General features: G+C 40.1%; 1 protein-coding gene across 1 annotated transcript in view; it reads right to left on the reverse strand.

Annotated features, from left to right (window-relative positions):
• The window catches only part of LOC142101671 (keratin, type I cytoskeletal 18-A-like), a 33,898-nt gene extending 22,688 nt beyond the window's left edge, over positions 1–11,210 (reverse strand). Inside the window, exon 1 of the mRNA XM_075186061.1 lies at positions 10,896–11,210. Within this exon, the coding sequence (XP_075042162.1) occupies positions 10,896–11,210 (315 nt within the window). The remainder of the gene's footprint in view (positions 1–10,895) is intronic.
• Positions 11,211–22,909: the final 11,699 nt, after the last annotated feature.

Genomic DNA, 22,909 nt, shown 5'->3' on the forward strand with positions numbered 1-22,909 from the left:
AGCCCAAGTTAAGAAAATGTAGCAAAAAGAGAAACTTTAAATCATCTGAGGAGAAACGTAAAGTTGCCAATATGCCATTTACGACACGGAGTGGCAAGGAACGGCTTAGGCCCTGGCCCGTGTTCATGACTAGTGGTTCAGCTTCACCCACGGATCTTAGCCCTCCTCCTCCTCCCCCCCCCTACAAAAAATTGAAGAGAGTTATGCTGTCAGCAACAAAACAGCAAACAACTCTGCCTTCTAAAGAGAAATTATCACAAATCCCCAAGGCGAGTCCAAGGGTGTTGGTGGTTGTCAAGCCTGACCTTCCCATCACTGTACGGGAAGAGGTGGCTCGTGAGGAGGCTATTGATGATGTAGCTGGTGCTGTGGAGGAACTTGATGATGAGGATGGTGATGTGGTTATTGTAAATGAGGCACCAGGGGGGGAAAAAGCTGATGTCCATGGGATGAAAAAGCCCATCGTCATGCCTGGTCAGAAGACCAAAAAATGCACCTCTTCGGTCTGGAGTTATTTTTATCCAAATCCAGACAACCAATGTATGGCCATATGTAGCTTATGTAAAGCTCAAATAAGCAGGGGTAAGGATCTTGCCCACCTAGGAACATCCTCCCTTATACGTCACCTGAATAACCTTCATAGTTCAGTGGTTAGTTCAGGAACTGGGGCTAGGACCCTCATCGGTACAGGGACACCTAAATCCCGTGGTCCAGTTGGATACACACCAGCAACACCCTCCTCGTCAACTTCCTCCACAATCTCCATCAGATTCAGTCCTGCAGCCCAAGTCAGCAGCCAGACTGAGTCCTCCTCAATACGGGATTCATCCGAGGAATCCTGCAGCGGTACGCCTACTACTGCCACTGCTGCTGTTGCTGCTGTTAGTCGGTCATCTTCCCAGAGGGGAAGTCGTAAGACCGCTAAGTCTTTCACAAAACAATTGACCGTCCAACAGTCGTTTGCCATGACCACAAAATACGATAGTAGTCACCCTATTGCAAAGCGTATAACTGCGGCTGTAACTGCAATGTTGGTGTTAGACGTGCGCCCGGTGTCCGCCATCAGTGGAGTGGGATTTAGAGGGTTGATGGAGGTATTGTGTCCCCGGTACCAAATCCCCTCGAGATTCCACTTCACTAGGCAGGCGATACCAAAAATGTACAGAGAAGTACGATCAAGTGTCCTCAGTGCTCTTAAAAATGCGGTTGTACCCACTGTCCACTTAACCACGGACATGTGGACAAGTGGTTCTGGGCAAACGAAGGACTATATGACTGTGACAGCCCACTGGGTAGATGCATCCCCTTCCGCAGCAACAGCAACAGCTGCATCAGTAGCAGCATCTACAAAATGGCTGCTCATGCAAAGGCAGGCAACATTGTGCATTACAGGCTTAAATAAGAGGCACAACGCTGACAACATATTAGAGAAAATGAGGGAAATTATCTCCCAGTGGCTTACCCCACTTAGACTCTCATGGGGATTTGTGGTGTCAGACAATGCCAGTAACATTGTGCGGGCATTAAATATGGGCAATTTCCAGCACGTCCCATGTTTTGACCACACCATTAATTTGGTGGTGCAGCATTACCTCAAGAGTGACAGGGGTGTGCAGGAGATGCTTGCGGTGGCGCGCAAAATTGCTGGACACTTTCGGCATTCAGCCAGTGCCTACCGCAGACTAGAGGCACATCAAAAAAGCATGAACCTGCCCTGCCATCACCTCAAACAAGAGGTTGTGACGCGCTGGAACTCCACCCTCTATATGCTGCAGAGGATGGAGGAGCAGCAAAAGGCCATTCAGGCCTACACAGCCACCTACGACATAGGCAAAGGAGTGGGGATGCGCCTCAGTCAAGCGCAGTGGAGACTGATTTCCGTGTTGTGCAAGGTTCTGCAGCCATTTGAACTTGCCACACGAGAAGTCAGTTCCGACACTGCCAGCTTGAGTCAGGTCATTCCCCTGATCAGGTTGTTGCAGAAGCAGCTGGAGAAAGTGAGGGAGGAGCTGGTAAGCCATTGCGATTACACCAAGCATGTAGCTCTTGTGGATGTAGCCCTTCGTACGCTTTGCCAGGATCAGAGGGTGGTCACTCTTTTAAAGTCAGAGGAATACATTCTGGCCACCGTGCTCGATCCTCGGTTTAAAGCGTATGTTGTGTCTCTGTTTCCGGCGGACACAAGTCTACAGCGGTGCAAAGACCTGCTGGTCAGGAGATTGTCCTCTGAAGAGGACCGTGACATGCCAACAGCTCCACCCTCATTTTCTTCCACATCTATGGCTGCGAGGAAAAAGCTCAGTTTTCCCAAAAGAGGCACTGGCGGGGATGCTGATAACATCTGGTCCGGACTGAAGGACCTGCCAACCATTGCAGACATGTCTACTCTCGCTGCATTGGATGCTGTCACAATAGAAAAAATTGTGGATGATTACTTTGCTGACACCATCCAAGTAGACATGTCAGACAGTCCATATTGTTACTGGCAGGAAAAAAAGGCAGTTTGGAAGCCCCTGTACAAACTGGCTCTATTTTACCTGAGTTGTCCCCCCTCCAGTGTGTACTCGGAAAGAGTTTTTAGTGCAGCGGGGAACCTGGTCAGTGAGCGGCGAAGGAGGTTGCTTCCTCACAACGTTGAAAAAATGATGTTTATAAAAATGAATAATCAATTCCTCAATGAAGTACAGCACTGCCCTCCAGATACTACAGAGGGACCTGTGGTTGTGGAGTCCGGCGGGGACGAATTGATAATGTGTGATGAGGAGGAAGTACACACTGTAGGGGGAGAGGAATCAGAGGTTGAGGATGAGGACGACATCTTGCCTCAGTAGAGCCTGTTTAGTCTGTACAGGGAGAGATGAATAGCTTTTTTGGTGTGGGGGCCCAAACAAACCAATCATTTCAGCCAAAGTTGTTTGGTAGGCCCTGTCGCTGAAATGATTGGTTTGTTAAAGTGTGCATGTCCTATTTCAACAACATAAGGGTGGGTGTGAGGGCCCAAGGACAATTCCATCTTGGAACTTTTTTTTTTGCATTATATGACCAATCAACAGTCGTTTGCCATGTTCAAAAAGTAAAACCAAATGTAAAAAAATTCAAGAAATTAAACCAAAAGTAAAATGCCGTGTCATAATTTAAAACAAGAGGTATTGACGTGCTCTAAAACTACTGTATTGTTGTTTATATTTTATAAACACTACACTTGAAAGCTTGAGTGTTTCAATAGAAAAGTAACTGTCCATTGCACGAATATTTGCAACAGGGACAATTTTAGGGTTAAGAAAGTCAACTAATAACACTTCGACGCTGTCTGTCTTTATAAACACTACACTTGGAAGTTGGAGGAGGTATTGTGGCCCCGGCTCCAAATTTACTACCGGGGCCACTCCACTGTGCAGTCCATATTTAGGTGTATCAGATATTAAACAACGGTGACAGTTGATGCCCAATTTTTTAATTATATTGTGGCCTCGGTACCAAATTGTGTACCGGGGCCACCACACTACGCAGTCCAGATACTTGTTTGGTGGAATTCAGACCAGTTGAGGGTTTTATTATTATATTGTGTGGACCACTCTATCTATACCACACTACAACTCTATACCACTCTATTTCATACTTTAATTCTATTTCATACTTTAATTCTATTTCATACTTTAATTCTATTTCATACTTTAATTCTATTACTAATTAATTACCATAAAGAGGAACAAAATAAACCAATTTTACCAAAAGTATAATATGACTTAGACTTACAAACACTACACTTGAAAGATCGTGCCTTTAAATGAAAAAGTCAGTCTTCATTGCACGACTATGTGCAACAGGGACAGTTTTTTGGGTTTACAAAGTCAAACAATAACACTTTGACCCTGTCTGTCTGGGATCTCAATGACGAATTGTCTGTACCATGTTTGGAGGAGGTATTGTGGCCCCGGTATCAAATTGGGTACCGGGGCCACCCCACTATGCAGTCCAGATACTTGTTTGGTGGAATTCAGACACGTGGAGGGTTTTTTAATTATATTGTGGCCTCGGTACCAAATTGTGTACCGGGGCCACCACACTACGCAGTCAAGATAGATAGATGCGTATTGCGTATCATAGATAAAGTACATTCAGTGGTGTGGGGCAAATTGAAAAATATTCAAAATGCACTGACATTATCAAAAACAAGAGGTTGTCACACGCTAAAACTCCAACATGTATATGATGGAGAGGATGGAGGAGCAGCCGTATGTGTAGTGTAATGCAGATCTGTTGAAGGTTTTTTATATATTTTATTGTGGTGCCCAGTGCCCACTCCTCTACGCAGTCCAGGTACAATTATTGGTGCGAATCATAAAAGTTCAGGGTTTTTAATATATTGTGGTGACCCACTCCTCTACGCAGTCCAGGTACAATTATTGGTGCGAATCATAAAAGTTCAGGGTTTTTAAGATATTGTGGTGACCCACTCCTCTACGCAGTCCAGGTACAATTATTGGTGCGAATCATAAAAGTTCAGGGTTTTTAAGATATTGTGGTGACCCACTCCTCTACGCAGTCCAGGTACAATTATTGGTGCGAATCATAAAAGTTCAGGGTTTTTAAGATATTGTGGTGACCCACTCCTCTACGCAGTCCAGGTACAATTATTGGTGCGAATCATAAAAGTTCAGGGTTTTTAAGATATTGTGGTGACCCACTCCTCTACGCAGTCCAGGTACAATTATTGGTGCGAATCATAAAAGTTCAGGGTTTTTAAGATATTGTGGTGACCCACTCCTCTACGCAGTCCAGGTACAATTATTGGTGCGAATCATAAAAGTTCAGGGTTTTTAAGATATTGTGGTGACCCACTCCTCTACGCAGTCCAGGTACAATTATTGGTGCGATTCATAAAAGTTCAGGGTTTTTAATATATTGTGGTGACCCACTCCTCTACGCAGTCCAGGTACAATTATTGGTGCGAATCATAAAAGTTCAGGGTTTTTAATATATTGTGGTGACCCACTCCTCTACGCAGTCCAGGTACAATTATTGGTGCGAATCATAAAAGTTCAGGGTTTTTAATATATTGTGGTGACCCACTCCTCTACGCAGTCCAGGTACAATTATTGGTGCGATTCATAAAAGTTCAGGGTTTTTAATATATTGTGGTGACCCACTCCTCTACGCAGTCCAGGTACAATTATTGGTGCGAATCATAAAAGTTCGGGATTTTTAAGATATTGTGGTGACCCACTCCTCTACGCAGTCCAGGTACATTTATTGGTGCGAATCATAAAAGTTCAGGGTTTTTAATATATATTGTGGTGACCCACTCCTCGTCGCAGTCCAGAAAGATACCTTGTTGCAACGTTTTGGACTAATAACTATATTGTGAGGTGTTCAGAATACACTGTAAATTAGTGGAAATGCTTGTTATTGAATGTTATTGAGGTTAATAATAGCCTAGGAGTGAAAATAAGCCCAAAAACTTGATTTTTAAACTTTTTATGTTTTTTTCAAAAAAAATCCGAATCCAATACCTTAAATCCGAACCGAGACCTTTCGTCAAGTGTTTTGCGAGACAAATCCGAACCTCAAAAATAACGAAAATCCGGATCCAAAACACAAAACACGAGACCTCAAAAGTCGCCGGTGCACATCCCTAATAATTACGTTCTTGCAGGATACAGACACTTAATAGAATTTAGACACACCTGTTTCTGGTTAACAAATACTGCACATAGAAGGTGCCGATTCCAACACACTAGTGAAGCAGTAAAGGTATAAACAGAGCCCCTTATTCAGCTGAAGTTAATGTGTTATAATGCACACAATGGGCCTGAGTCAGTAAGGAGAGAAAAGCATAACAAATTACTAACTTTGCTCCTGGGCAAAACCATGTTGCTTTGGAGGGGGGGGGGGGTTAATTTAAAATATGATGGCAGATTTATATTTGGGATAGGGCATGTCCTAGATAAACTTTAAATGTCAGTGTAAAAACAAAGCTATCGCGTATTTGTGTGCTAAATGAAAAACAGCCAGTTTTTAACTTGTGTGCAAAATAATAAACCAGTTTGCACCCCTTGCATTGTAACATGGTTTGACCCAGTGAACATCTACTCCTCTTTTTTTGCCTTACTTTCCTTAATGTCTCAGGCCCAATGTATTGGCATATTCTGGGCCTGATACTGAGTTAGGAGCAAAGCAAAGAAAAGGAGTACATTTGCACCTTGGCATAACCTTGTTGCATTCGAGGGGATGGGGTAAATTTAAAATGTAGGGACTGATTTATCATTGGGATACAGTATGTCATAGATCAACTTTAATGTCATTGTAAAAGCTATCAAGTATTTGTTTGCTAGATGAAGAAACAGTCAGTATTTTCCTTTGATGCCAAACAATAAGTCAATTTGTACCCCTTGCATTGTAACATGGTTTGTCCAGGTGTCAAATTTGCTCCTTGTTTTTGCTTTGCCCCTAACTTATAACCACACCTGCCAAAAGTGAAGTAAACTTTAATTAGCTGTAAGGGGGGTTTGGATTGTCCTGTGTGGTGTTTTTAAGTCATACATGCCAACTCTCCCGGAATGTCCGAGACTCACAGATTTCTGGTAGGTCTCCCGGGAGAGTATGGCAGCCTGCCGCATCTGCCCACTTCACTAGAAAGTGGGCAGAATTAGAGCCAAAATGCCGTGATTCTCAGGGAATCGCGGCATTTGACCCCGCCCCTTGCTGTAAAACGACACGTTTGCGTCACTATGTTGCTGAGGCGAGACAAAAATGGGCGATTTGCATAGACCCACCCTCAAATTCCCACCTCCCCCATGCAGCTCCTGGACGCTCTCTTCTTAAAGTCGGCAAATTTGATTTAAGTTACGGTAAGTTTATAATTTGCAACAGTACACATAGTTCTTTGTAAATATAGGTAAAACCATCTTTTAGGGCTAGTTACTGTTTATTTTTTTACCTTAGTAACTGAAGGATTGATTAGTCTTTCCATTTGTACAGAAAGGGGTTTATGTTAAATATTTGCTGCCTGAACAGTCTTCTGTTATACTGTTGGTTTTAAGGACATTTCCTGTGTCGGTCACAGTAATCAAACTGGCTGAACTACAATTTCCAAGAGAGGTGCAGTTGAACCAGAGCTGAAACAACAATATATGATTACTCTTGTTTTAGAACCAAAGTTTTGTAGGAATAGTGGAGCTTAAATTTGCTAATTTCCCAACAATTTAAAATCTCATTCTGAAGTTTGCAACTCTCTCCCTAAACAAAAAATTCAAAAAACATGTTAAAAAAAAGTAATATTCAACAAGTACAGTGTTTTGTGAATGAATCATTTGAAGTGAAATATTAAAAGGGCTGTTATTTTAGTGGTATCAGTAAAGGATTTTATAGACGTAATCATTGATTTAAAAAAGAGTATTGTTATTTTAATGTCTGATGAATACGTCTCTAAACATCGATATGACTTTTTCGTGAAGGAAATAAAGTCAATTTGGGAAGTAAATCATATTTTAACAAATTGTTAACTATGATGGTAATTTTGCCACACCCAGTTTTCATGAAATACCCGATAAAATGACATTTTTTTGTCTGAGGATCATTCATTTAAGGAACAATTGTTTAAACATATGTTAAAACCCAAGCAATAATTTAATGATTCATTTGTGAATTAATTTCAAAGTCATTCTATACTAAGCTAAACATATGAGAAATACAAGAGCCATTAAATAAAAACAAAACATTATATTATACATAATACATATATTATATATTTAAACTACAATTTAGGTTAAAGTGTGCTAAAAAAATACAAGCGTTTGTATAGCCCACCACCCCTGCCATGTTGCCAGTATTTTAAGGACATCTTCTATCTGAATCCCTATGCTTATATCCCTATGCTTATATTTCTCAACTGAGACAAGCAAAGACAATACAATAACATGAATTCCTCTGGAAACGTCAATTTTCTGAGTGAAATATTTTATCTATACTTTAATTATGTTATATATCATATCTCCCAACACTGAAAGATCTCAAGCGGGATAGTCGACTAAAGGGGGCATGCCCTCAGGGCCATCTTTTCCATTGGGCACGATGGGCAGCTGCCCGGGGGCCCCACAGGCAAGGGGGCCCCATAAGCACGGCTCTTAATGTGAATAAATAATCCTGCAAAAGAAAAAAACCTGCAAAAAAAACCTACAAGGGTCACTGAGCAAGTACATCTATCTATCTCTATCTCTATATATCTATATCTGTATCTGTATACATCTATATATCTATATCTAGGGGCCCCAGTGCACTGCTTTGCCCGGGGGCCCATAATGTTGTTAAGATGGCCCTGCGTGCCCTTGTCATCACAGGGCAGTGCCTGTGTCATCATGGGGGTATGTCTGTGTCATTCCGGGGTGTGGCCACCCTTCCCGGGAGACGTTGGTAAAATCATTAACGATATCGCATCAGGAGAAATTTTCTGCAGTGTGTACCCAGCCTTAGTCTGTTGATGCAAACTCTGCTTCACAATACTTTGGCTTTTAGATCTCAAACTCTGAACAACATGCTCTTGAGTGTCCTGAAAAGCACACGCTTGACAGATATGGAGCCTACTTTTAGAATTAACCTGTATAGTGTTTATAATCTTATTGGTCTATTAGAAATAAAATAAAAGACACAAAATGTAAATACAGGGGCTCGTACTAAGTTGAATGCAAATGGTGTTTTTAAAATATAATATCTCTACTAGTGGTTTGTGCACACGTTCAGGTGTAAAAGAGCACATAGTACACCAAAAACACAATTTGCGTTCAACTTAGCATGATCCCTACAGTGTTTTAACTTATCACATTTAATAACTCTTTTAGAACAGCTTGTCTTACGTTTACCATTTTACACTTAGCTTTATTTTTATTTTAAGATACCATAGATAATTGATAATGAAAGTATTACATCTATTTATAGGCCAAATTACAAGTCGATAAACAGTGTTCTAATTACTCTGGTAAGTGGATTTGCTGAGTGGAAATTAGAGTGATTTACTAACATGGGTGCATATGTTGTATTATGCAATAGCCCTCATCAACAAATCAAACATTTGCTTTTGTTGCTATATCTTGTGCTGGGGAAATCAAAGCTTGTTGTTAATTGGTTGCTATGGGTTAGAGTATATATAAATGTTTACACTGTGTGAATAAATCAACCCTGTTATCTGTTAATTTATCTTGTTTTCTGAAGGCAATAGTCTGTCTGCATATATTATGTTCAGTAAGATTTCACAAGTTAAAATTTTATTACATAATTAACAAAATACCTATCTATTCTCTTGTATCGATTAATTGGTCAGACCTCATCAGAATTTGTCTTGATTTATTTTTATAATCTTGATTACATTCTGTACATGAAGTTGGTCATATCCTGGTGACAGTGCAGCTGTTAACTGATTGTTTTATATTGATAGCAAGCTAAAATCATTACCTATACTCCACCAAGATGATGAAATGGCAGAGCAAAATAAATAAAAATCACAAAGTTATATGATGCTACCTTTACTTCTGAGTACTATATACTACCTTTAAAAAAAACAAAAAAAAACAAACTTGAATGAGTTTCCTGGAACCTCTTACACCTGGCAAAGAATGGAAGAGCTTGCATGCAGTCAGGGATGAAACAGTGCATTGCCCGGCCCTATAGAAATTAAAGATGGACCCGGCTATGTCACTCAAGGCTACTTCAGGACACCCAGCACTGCTCTCAAAAGAACAGCGTGGTGACCCCATGCACTCATCATCATCAACTATTTATATAGGGCCACTAAATCCGCAGCTCTGTACAGAGAACTCACTCACATCAGTCCCTGACCCATTGGAGCTTACAGTCTAAATTCCCTAACACACAAACACAGACCGAGAATGACTAAGGTCAATTTAATAGCAACAAATTAACCTACTAGTATCTTTTTGGAGTGTAGGAGGAAACCGTAGCACCCGGAGGAAGCCCACTGTAGTTATATCTTGGCATGCAGCTCGCTAACTGGATTCCATTTGAATTTAAATTCTTATTTCTGAATCAATATTTTTTTCAAGGGAGATTACATATTGCATTAAGTTAGGCCTGGACTCTCCAGGTGTTGGGAAACTGCAAGCTCCAGCAGGCTTTGCCAGCCAGTAGCCAGTTGATAGCTGGCAAGTTATGCTGGGAATTGTAGTTTCACAGCATCTGGAGAGACACATGTTGTCCAGACCTGAGTTAACTTCTATTTTCTGTGCTAAGTCAGAACATTGGTATATTATCAAAGGCAAATTACTGTGCTACATACAATAGCACAATTTTGGGTAGAACGGTGGCTAAGTGGTTAGCACTTCTGCCTCACAGCACTGGGGTCATGAGTTCAATTCCCGACCATGGCCTTATCTGTGAGGAGTTTGTATGTTCTCCCCGTGTTTGCGTGGGTTTTCTCCGGGTGCTCTGGTTTCCTCCCACTCTCCAAAAACATACTGGTAGGTTAATTGGCTGCTAACAAATTGACCCTAGTCTGTGTGTGTATGTTAGGGAATTTAGACTGTAAGCCCTAATGGGGCAGGGACTGATGTGAGTGAGTTCTCTGTACAGCGCTGCGGAATTAGTGGCGCTATATAAATAAATGGTAATAATAATAATAAATAATAGCCCATAATAGGGGAGGGCAATGGGGCTGGTCTTTTTTCCCTTCAAGGAGCAGAAATGGGTACAGCCATAATTGTCATGTAGGTGAGCATACAACAGATTGCTAAGTAGTCCAAACAGTAGACTGTGTTAATGTAAGCGTGTGAAGTTCCATTGCTATACTATGTACCACTAACATGTGCAAGCAGGTGAACTGAAACAATGCTAGCCCTCCACCGGCCAATGATATCCAACTTTACATCCTCATCCCCATTTCTTACTTGCTTTGTGAAGGAATCAATCAGATTAAGCTGATTACTGTAATCCTTCCTTGCTGCAGTATCCACTGATAATTTCTCTCGAATTTGGTTCTCCAGTTGCTTATTCGATTTCTCTAGCGAGCAGACCTTCTCCAGGTAACTGGCGAGCCGATTGTTAAGATTTTGCATCACCTCCTTTTCGTTAAGTCCATGATCCAGTTGTGAACTGAACATTGGTGCTGAAGACATAAGCCTGGGTCTTCCATCATAAGAGACACTAGCAGAGGAGGTTCGGAGCCTGCTGGAACCTCCACGCAGGGAATATAGAGAAGCCATGGGAGACTGTAGTGATGCTAAACAAAAGAAGTATTGAGAACATTTTGGCACAAGCAATAAGGGCCTATGCAAAGAATTTAAACAAACACATTTCAGTGCCCCTGTTCATATTGCAAGTACGTGTCAGTGAGAAAGCAATATGATGAATCTTTCAGACATTTACACAAGTTGTCATTATGCATTGATCATATAGAGAAAATTTGCATGAAATCACAAGAAATACATTATCCATTAACAAAACAAATACACTATTATTTATTATTAGGACTCAGTGCACACTTGGATTTATTTAGTACACAAACAATGGACCATGGATGCTTCATGCTCTGCATTTGTTATTTTCTGTTATATGTTATAGTTTTGCATAAGTGATTATGTTTGTCAATCCATCTTTACATTTGACTGTAACATTGCTTAAATTGACTGCACCAGATCTGGCCTTTCCAGGTGTTGTGAAACTACAAGCCCCAGCATGTTTTGCTAGCCGATGGCCAGATGATAGCCGGGACGGTATGCTGAGAACTGTAGTTTTACAACACCTGGAGAGACACAGATTATCCAGGCCTGGACTACACCATGGGATTCACTTATACAAAACTAAAATCTATTCTACCTATATATTGTACATTTTGGGAATTAAACTGGATATTAATACACACTTGTTGTAGTTTGGAAAGGAGTCATTTTTTGCTTTGTGAAAGCTATGAATTCATCAAATTAAACTAGGCGTCATTTAAATGTTCACCTATAATAACTATCTATAATGGTCCAATAATCATCTTACTTTATACAAACGTTGTAACAAAATGCTTCGGTTTTCCCACTAACATACAAGTGCAAGAACTCCCTGGCTGAGTCTGAAATGGTCTAGTCCGGCCAAACGTACGGCGACTACATATCTAAAAAGGGGAGGAATGTACTGGTCTGAAGGTAGACAGATCTGCATGACAAATGCGGAAAGGATAATTTGGTCAGCAATTTACATTGTTAGTAACAAATATTTCAATGGACACATCTTAAAAACTTGCAGCTGTCCCTGAAAATCAGGGACCGTTGGCAATAATGATAATTCAACATTTTGAAAAATAATTATGAATGTTTAAAATTGTTTTTGCATACATTCTATCCCAAAAGGAAAAAAGAAAGAAAGTAATGGTAACTGTTGGTTTTCCCTGTACTTCACCATCTCAGCTCTCAGGCGTCAACAAACTTACTATTCTTTAACGTTCTTTTAGAATTAGAGGAGTTAGTTGCTATTGTGCTATAGTCTTAGCCACATGATATTACCATGGTTACTTACTTTACCTTTTGAGCAAGCTAACACCAGTAAATACCATGTATATATGATCCCACTTCCTATAAACCCCAGCTTTAGTTGGTAACAACAAAACCGAATACAAGAACAATAAAAGTAGAATAAAAGCATTGAAGCAAGAATAGGACCGCGTTCTACTTCAGATTTTGCAAGAGCTGCAATAATACAGGGTTTCCCTCCCTGAAAGATTTATAGAAAAGGTCAAATATTATGCGCTCTATTGACTTTTATGACTGTCCGTATAATATGTTTACATGTGTACAGAGTTTGTATGTCTATACTGATTAGATGTTACAATGTAGATTGTAAACTAGTGATGTTCATACAAAGGTAAGTACTCTTTGAGGAGATACTCTATGTGTGTTCAATTAATACACATTAATTGGCATAAATAGCCTATGAGCATAGATGCTCCAATATATGATTGTATTGGTCTAATGCCCTAGGGGGCATTAGAATGAATAGGTATACCAACCTAGTAAGTATAAACTAAGCTGTGAATCTCATTGATCAATCAATAGATCTGCTTGAATTAATTTTAATAAATTTGATGTCAAAGTTGATAGCATTACCTAAAAAATTAATCTAAACATTTAAACTTAACCATAAATCTGTATATCCCATTGATTAATCAATGGATCAGCCTAAATTGATTGTAATACATGTAATCAATTTAATATCAAGGTGGAAAAAACACCTAAAATGATCTAATCATTTAAATCACAACTATGATCATACATATAAGAGACAACTATAAAACACATAATCACGATAAAAAAATCCTAATAAACCTAAAATCTGACTACCTGTCATTACGTGATGCCAATATAACTAAAAAATCAAGTCCAAAGTCAATTCAAGTATATAGCATAAAAGGACAAAGAGATAGGGCTGGTCACCCAGTTACTTGCTTAATCCTCGGATGTTAATAGTCTAGGGCCACGAGTTATCATACACAGTTTATTTTATACTTACTAGGTTGGTATACCTATTCATCCCCTAGGGCGTTAGACCAATACAAACATATTGGAACATATATGCTCATAGGCTGTTTATGCCAATTAATGTGTATTAATTGAACACATATATAGTATCTCTTCAAGGAGTACTTACCTTTATATGCACATCACTATAATATTTGACCTTTAGGATAAAGAATTACACTAAGCCTTATGCAACTAGACAGCATGATTTGTGCTTATAGCTTCGTGGATACATGAGGAGTGATTAAAAAATAGGTATAATAAAGTATGGAAAATATCAAATATAATTAAAAATAAAATCATATACTCTCCAAATGACAAGAACATATGCACACAGCCTTATATCTTCTGTGTGTCAATAAACTTGTTCCACATAGAGCCCACACAGATCAAACATAGAAGAAACATCAACAGGCACAGAGTTCAGTGATTCATATGCAATGTTACTTGGTAAATGGTCACTGTGTAAAATAGCTCATGCATCATTTTTCTCTATGTAAACTCTGTGGTCTCTTTTCCATTTGCTTGCCTTGACAAACAAAGTATATTGCATAGGAATATATGCACAATTGTTTTCGGTGTATGCTCACTGAAGAAATGTGCCCTTCAGAGCCTGAAAGGAACCAGCCGGTGTGTCATGACTGCATCAGGGAGCATGTCATTGGGTCCAGCTGTCACTCTGCGAGCAGGGGAAGTATTGCTGGTTCAGAAGGGGATAGATTTCCCCTAAGGGGAATAGATGAGATGTTCAAAAAGTCCTAGCATAGGTGGGAAAGGGGAAGCAGAGGAAAGTGGGGGAAGGAAAGGGATAAGCAGCGTCACATATGGGGCATATAATATCAAAGGGTGCTCTCACATCCCCCTCTTTCCAGCTGAACACATGGAGGTAACACGTGTCTCCAGTAGATAGGTGTTTGTCTTTCTTACAATTCCCATTATTCAATTCCACTGCATGTAGTGGGAAGAGAGGATGGCTGTAGAATCTGAAACAGGCTGGGAGACAGCTGTGAAAGCAGTGAGAGCAGAGATCCAGGAAAAAGGTCTGAAATAGATGGTCTCATGGCTGTTCCCAGGAGGCATGAAATCTAGTGCACAAGCTTTGGACAGGTCAGTTGGGGCAACGTCTGTCAGGCTGGGTGAGTTGACAGTGTGGGCTTTGCCAGCAATAACTGAGAGTATGAGTAGAGGAAGAGAATCACCAAGCTTGTTTGAACCACTCTGGGCTGGTGTCTTGGGGTGATAAGGTGAGGTCGTCCCAAAGGAGGAGGGTCTGCATCAAGTGAGGCTTCAGGGATCTCCGATAAAGAAAATGCCCAGAGGGCCATGAGGAAGAAGGCAAAGAGTGAGGAAGAAGGGAGAGCTATTGTAGGTAATAAGCAATTTTACTTGGCATGTTGTTGTTTGTCTTTTCTTCTCAGACAAGGAGGTTTCCAGCAGTGGTCAAAACATAAGTTCCTGCTTCAGCTCACAAGGGGAATGAAGTTGGGATGTTTAGAAAAAGAGAAATTAGGACTGCAGCTACAGCACATGCATCTGGCTTATGGTCCCTTCATGCATGCAATTAAGGGAGTTTTCAGTTGCCCAGAAACCCCTAACCTGGCACGGTAATGTAGTGCGAGAGGACATGGCATCATGGTGGACACTACTTATTTGGCCCTACTCCCTCCCTTAAGGTAGGGGAGTAGGAACTGGATTCTGGTGTGGTGGATGAAACACAGTGTGCACAGTATATTTCCTGATGGCTTATCCCTTTCCCTGGGTCCAGCATGTGGACACTGTCCATATCCTTTCCCACACTGTCTCCACCTCTGTGTGTGCCCGCCTATCTCTCCTCTGCTGATATCATTTGCAAAGACAGCAAGCTACAATACTGCAGGCCAGAATGTAGGTGTCGGGGGAAGGGTCTATAAATGCAAGTATGGTAGGATGGTGGTAAGGGGCTTTTAATGTACCGTCAGAGGGCACGTGAGTTATTAGTTTAATGGTAAAGTGAGAGTAGCTGATCATTTAATGGCAGGATGGAGCTATTAATATATTGGTAGGGCTATTTATTTTATGATGGGGATTGTTTAATTTAATACTGGGCTTATTAGTCTAAAATGGGGTGATGTGACCATTAATTTAATGATGCAGTGTTTCTGGGGCTATTATTTAAACACTGGGCTGAGTTTAGGGGGAAAGAGGGCCACTTATTAAATGTGAATACTAAGTATTTAATTTCTGGGCTATTTTGGAGGCAATTGGCTTATTTATTAAAAGTGGATACTATTAATTTAATATTGAGACAGGCAGGAGGAAAATAGTCTATTTATTGAATGGGAATTCTAATAATTTAATTTTGTGGCTGGTTGGGGAATTATAGGTCTATATAATAAATATGAATGCTATTTAATGTTGGGACTGGTTGGGGTGTATATAGGTCTATTTATTAAATATAAAATTTAGTAATTGTCAGGGCTCGTTGCAGGAAGGGAAGCATAATTAGTAAACATGGGTGTTTTCTATTTAAAAAGGGTGCTGGGAGACTTTGAGTGTTCACTCATTGCTAGGCTTTCCATATTCCATGTATCTATCCTTTTTCAAAACAGGGCCCCAAGATTCCAGGATCCAGACAAGCATCTACTGAGCTTAAGACATGAGCAGCAGCAGGCAAGAATGGATAGGAGGAAGCAGGGCTTTCTGTCAACTCTCCTGGTTCTGGTAGGGCAGTCCTGATTATGGGTTACTGTCTCGATCAGTCCAGACTTTGTCCTGATTACAGGAACAGTAGGAAGACATGTCCTGCTTCATACTGCTCTGTTCATGATGGGGAAGTTGTTTGCACTAAACAGTAGTTTTAGCAGCATAACCTGTCTATTTGAATGGAATGAGAAAGGGTTGGGAAGCAGCCTAGCCATTACTAAAATGATCGCCACACCCCTTGAATGCTGGTCATGCCCACTTTGGCGGAGTGGTGGGGAGAACCATCTCTAGAAATCCTGCGTTTACCCCTGGAATATTTTACAAACTCTGAAACTGTCTACAGAGGTTAGCTTCTCTTTAAATGTGTTCCACATCTCCAGTAAATTATTAATTTTCATTTTAGTTCAGGAATATGACCCTTTCCAAGCATGGTTGGCTATGATTCTGTTGCATACAATAGCCATTGTAATAAAGCATTTACATAAAAAGTTTATTCATCTTCTGTCCCAAGGGAAACAATAGGTTTATGGCATCAACTGTAACTATCTTTAAACTGTGAATGCAAATCCAAATAATTTTACTATATACTTTCAATGTTGTATTGTTTCAGGTTTGTAATCTCTAATGTAATCGGCTGGAAGAAAGAAACATCTCTTGGAAAGATGAAAAGATGAATTCTTTTTTACCTTATGTACCATTTGAGACAGTCCCCTCATCCTTCCTCCAACACACACACAGTTTATTTCTCTAGCAGGAATAAGTTAGTGGAGTAATACTTCCATATATCTGTCTTAATTAATGTAATCAAAGACATGAAAAAGAGTCACCATACACTGTTACATTTTGCAGAATTACCAGATCTGTAGGCAAATTGGTCACACGAGAAAAGGGTCAAATTGTATATATCTGTTTATTGAGCAAACATAATGGATTGCTAGGGATCCATGCATTATGGTTAGCCAAAGACTGCATGCAAATACCACTGCACTTGTCTTACACACTTCCTGTCCTCACACAACCTTGGACTCTCTTCATTCAAGAACATTCCATATTTACTGCACTACGGTGGTCAATGATTTGTACTTAAAGACCAATACACACTTCTAACGCTCCTTAATTCTCTGCTGCAATTTACACTGTTGACCACTCACTTCTCAAACAAACTCTGTAATCACTGTCCTACTTGGTTCTCATCCTACGGAAGTTCTTTCTGCCATTTCATCTTGGAAGTCCTCTCACCACCTCAATCTCAATCTTTTCAACACCTGGGGGTAAATGTATCAAAGTCCGGTTTTTTCATCTCGCGGGAGATCGGCAACTTTGCAGCTAAAATTTAAAGCGGCGATGGCTTGTAAAGGCAAACTTGCATTGTAATTGCTTTGCTCCTAACTTTAAGGGGGGAGTTCAATTGACAGCGTTGTTCATGAGAATAAAGCGGCCCGCGCACTACTGTTAGTGCGATAATTTCAATGCAGATGTTTGGAGCCGCCAGGAAAAATCAGCGTTAAAATTAGTGTACTACCGGCGGTAATAGTGCGCAGGTAATTTAAATTCCCCCTAAATGAGGCCCATTATGTGCTCCCATTCTCAATTACATGACTTATTTCAGGGTGCACACACTTATTGGAATTCCTTAATTTTCCACTAGCCTCCAAGCATTCCCTAGAAACTCTGCTTTAGGCAAAGCTATGAAATTCCTGAACTACCCTTGTAACCCCCCTGGCTATGTTACAGAATTACCATCCATCTTCACAATTCACTCAAAACTTCCATTGATTCTCTTTGTATATTAAAACAACCTTCTGATCCTCAACCCAACATTAATTAACCTCTTCTCTCATTGCAACCCTATGCAATATGTCACTTAACCACATGTATCAAACTCTTATTTTCCTAAAGATTGTAACCTTGACAATAGGGCCCTTTTACTTATTGGCCATTTATTAATCTGCGGCTATAAGACTGACTTTCTGTTGCTCCTTATTCCAGCCATAACAAAATAATTATCACTGCAATTTATTAATAAAATGTTGCCGTGGCATCTGAATGATACCTTACAGCTTTGGGATATGCACTAGCTGCCACTTTCAGTTCTACTTGTTGCAAAAAATAATAATCATCTTTTTAAAAACAGATAAATAATATACAATTATTTTACTGTAGCTTCCATGTGAAAAAATGCTTCATTTAAAAATAATTGTGACATGGAGATTCACATAGTCATGGCCTCGCCCCAGCTGCGAAATGCTGAGATTCTCGTGAACGACGCCATTTGCAACGAATCTCATCATCAAGGCCCCGCTGCGTCCACTTCACTAGGATAGTTGGCAGGATCCTGTGACCTGTTCTCCTGGGAGTCTGGGTGAACGCACAGAAATTTGGGAATATCCCATATATTTCAGGAGAGCAGCCAAGTATGCTTTAACATTGTGTTATGTGTAATGATGATATAACTTGTGAAAGGAAAGTGAATGAAAGAGGGCACTGCACATACCACAAGTTACTTATTAGCTGACAACAAACCCATATTAGACTCCTCTTATACAATGACATTGCTGTGGTTTTCTGATGAAGTGAATATGTTTTTCCATCATATTATTAGTGGGCACCTGTTACCATATACATGTACATTTGTACATGTATATGGTAACAGGTGCCATTTCACTGTAACAGCATGCAATACATATTATGTCTGTCATTTTTATGTAGTACCTGCCCCACTAGTTCTAACTTAGCGCTGTCGGGTGGGACAGTACAGATTTTATGAGTCTCAGAATAAGTAAATTAATTAGGTGTTACAAGAGTATTTTTCATGCGTACAATAACTGAGTGTATGGACATTCCTCCTAGTGTTTTAATAAATATCCCCATGTGAACTAATTTTTCTAATTCCAGAAATGTATGGAATGACTATGAGGGAAATATCATTGGAATGACTATGATGGGGATATCGCTGGAGAGAACCAGGATACTGGCAGCAATAACCAAGACGGTATTATGTATCTTATTATACTTAGGGGGTTATTCAGTTAGGTTTGTGGTCCGCGGTAATGCACCAGTACGGGCCGCGGAAGCAATCCACGGTACCGCAATAACGTGGATTTTTGTGCGCACCCTATAGGGTTGCGAAGGAAAATCTGCGTTATTGCGGTAAAGTATTACTGTCAATACTGCTCACTTTTCACGGTACCGCGGACCGGAAACCTATTTGAATACCCCCCTTAGCATCCAATTTATATTACATTTCGCATAGTGAGCCTGTTTATCTCTGGATGAATATAACAGAAGGACAGCAAAGGAAACAACATTTTTTATTGATTAAATACATTATTTTTATTTACATATATTTTCTAAGGGGGATAAGAGTAGATTGCCAGATATGTAATAATATTACATATATTCTATATTATATATCTACAATTATATTTGCAAGTATATATTTAAAAAAAACGACTTTTTTGTTCTTGTATAGCTGTGAAGCTAGAAGCTCAGATCAGAAGAGCAGGATCGAGGGGCCTGTATAGACTTCTACGTGGCAGGGTGATAAATTATTATGTTTCTTATTGTGGCAAAAAATAATTACTGATCGCCATGATAAGTGTAAATTTAGTAAATAGACCCCTTAATCTCCTAGAATAAAACAATTGTGTATATGGAAGAAATATATTACTTTTATAAAACACTTTGCTAAAGCTTAGAAGTTTCCGAGAACCTGGATTATTGAGGGTAGTAGTTATGAATAGAGGAGTTGAGAAACTATAAATTTAGATTGAAATATTCATCAACATGCAAATAGCACCAATTGCTGTAACCATAGGAATGAGTCAGAGTTTTCCATTAGTACAGAGAGTATGGAGATGTCCTTATTCACAAGTACTATCCTCCCTTTGGGTGCTGTCACACAGGCTTTTTGAATGCTAGAGCTAATGCATTAGAACATGTATGAATTGACTGCAATACGTTTTATAGGCAGTTATACTCCCCATTTATAAACAACATCTGCTGGAACATAAACTAAACACACATTCCTTCAATACAATATGAATACTAAAAGGCAGTATTATAAATAATAATTGAATAATAGAATACCACTAGTCAGTTAGTACACTTGTGCCACAATGCCATCACACACAATCGTCTGAACTATTAGATTATATAACCAGGAATGTGATCCTACTGTACCTTTATGGAGACAGATCTTTAGAGTGTTCACAGCACAGCTATGTATGTTATATCCCCTGTGAAATTTATATCCAGCCAGGGCTAGATGGAGGGAGGTCTCACACCCACAAGGGGCAGGGAGTTTACTGAGGTAATTTACAGCAACCTGCAATGTGAAAATGTTTGCCAGTGAGATCTTAACTTGGCAGATCTGCAGTAACACCTACTCTAAGGAGATAGTGAGATGCACAAATATATTTAGAGGTATTCTGTGTATAGATAGGTATGTCTGCATGTGTAGAGATAAAGAATAAGGTCCACGTAGCTATACTAGAAAGCAAACACAAGCTCACATTTCATACATGTGGATTGATGTACACACCCTTGTGAACACATAAAGAGATAAGTAAAGACACATATACATTAAAAAGACAACGAACAGGATGCATTTATAGCATGTGCTGTCCTGGACTTGTTACTCAAAGGGGAACTATATTTTACCTGTAATTATTAGAGATTGACAAATTAGAGAAGATCTGGGGATAATTTTAAAAACAATTAAAAATGTAATAAAAGGAGAAAAAAAGAGTGAGAGGAAAAAAAAATAGAAAGAACGAGTTAATATAATGCATTCACTATTTTCAACAATCTTGTCACTCATGATTAAAGCTGGGTTCACACATTTGCATACTTCAGATGCAATTTCCTAAACGATTTCACCCACGATTGAAAGTCCTGATGAGCATGGTGATTCATGCGTACACACCTACACGATTTACCTTCAGATCTTTGATTTTCATCTCTCATAACCATCTGTTGAAAACAGAGGTGGAACTAGCAAGCTGTGGCCCTCAGTGCAGGGAAGCGGGGAGGAGGGAACCGGGGCCCACAGCTTGCAAGTTTCCCATGCAGCGGCCCCCATTATCTCCATGTACCCCGGTGCATCCCACCTGCTGCACCAATGGTAGTTCCGCCACTGGCTGAAAAGATTGTGACTCACTCACACATTCTACAGATCTCTGCCTACACTGCTGGTCGTGAGTGTAAACACTCCTACATTTGCCCAACATCATTCCATCGTTGATCGTGATTTTTATGAAGTTTAGAGGACAAATAAAATGATATGATATGCATCTGTACGATAAAACATAAACATGGGAGCGTCCATTCTCTGCTTTGCTGCACTCCATTATTATAGACATACAAATTAGCACATGTTAAGCCTACAGGTCCAGCAATATATTTGTTATTCCCTGGTATAATACAATAATATCACCTTAACGAGTGAGACTTTTCATTCAGAATGGTAAAATGTTTTCAGTGACTGGTTTGCCATAGTTTTGACAAACATGAGATTTACTGCATCCATCTGATGAGCATAGCAAATTACTCTGTTTTGCACCAATGTGTCTTGTCCACTTATCGTTCTTTAAGGTGCACTCCTAGGGGTAAATGTATTAAAGTGCGATTTTGCCAGCGTGTTAAAATCGCGGCAAATCGCGGGTGTTTACCTGCGATTTTAGTCAAAAAAACCTGAAATGTATCAAGGTGCGATTTTTACCCTGAACTTCAAAATAGCTGGTCATCTCTGGCGATTTGCTGCGATGTAAACACTCCCGAGTTTAGCTAACTCTCCTGTGTTGTAGCAGCGAGTTGTAAACACATCACTGTTACACTGTAAAAATGGTAAAGAATAGAAGAAAGTTAAAAAAAAAAAAAAAAAGCGTGAGGTCCCCCCTCTATTCCTGCTTAAACCTAGTGCTGCCTGACTACTGCTGGTCCTGTGAAAATCGGGGGAAAATTTTGCGTGGGGTCCCCCCGATTTTTACTTTACCAGCACTAGGCAAACTAGCCAGGGTTGGCGGCACTATAGCAGGGGGACATGCGGCAGGGGTCCCCCTGCCATAATGACTAACCAACCCTAGACTGTTCAGCCCTGGCCTAGATTCCCTAGGGAGTGGGGTCTGCCAAAAAAAACGAGTGCCCCCCCCCCCTAGAGACCCCCAGCCCAGTGCTGATAGCACTAGGGCTCTTCCTACTACCCCTGGGCTGTGGGTAATACGGCGATAAAGAGTTAAAATAACAATTGGACGCCATTTTCTTTTGCGGAACTACAAGTCCCAGCCAGCCAGGTTGCCCAAAAAAGTGTGGCCATGCTGCTGCTTGTATAACTACAAACACCAGCATACCGACAGCAGCCAGGGCATGTTGGCACTTGGAGAGCCACAAGTGCCAACATGCCCTGACATCCCTGGCTTGCTGGGACCTGTAGTTCCACAAAAAAAACAATTAAAAAAACCACAACACCTTGGTAAACACCACTAAAATTTAATACAAATAAAAAACCCACAATAAACACAGTAACCACCCTCATTTACACCACATATATTTATTAAAAATAATAACACCCCAAATACTCACCAAAGATGTCTTCTTTCTGTACCAAATTCTCCTGGCTTGCCCCAGTCCCACATTATTTATACCTTCCAAAAATCCTGGCTTGAAAATGTCCAAAAATAAATTGTATATCCAAAATGTCCAGGCTTGCCCCAGTCCCA

The sequence above is a fragment of the Mixophyes fleayi genome, chromosome 9 (genome assembly GCF_038048845.1).
Source record: "Mixophyes fleayi isolate aMixFle1 chromosome 9, aMixFle1.hap1, whole genome shotgun sequence".
Taxonomy (NCBI): domain Eukaryota; kingdom Metazoa; phylum Chordata; class Amphibia; order Anura; family Limnodynastidae; genus Mixophyes; species Mixophyes fleayi.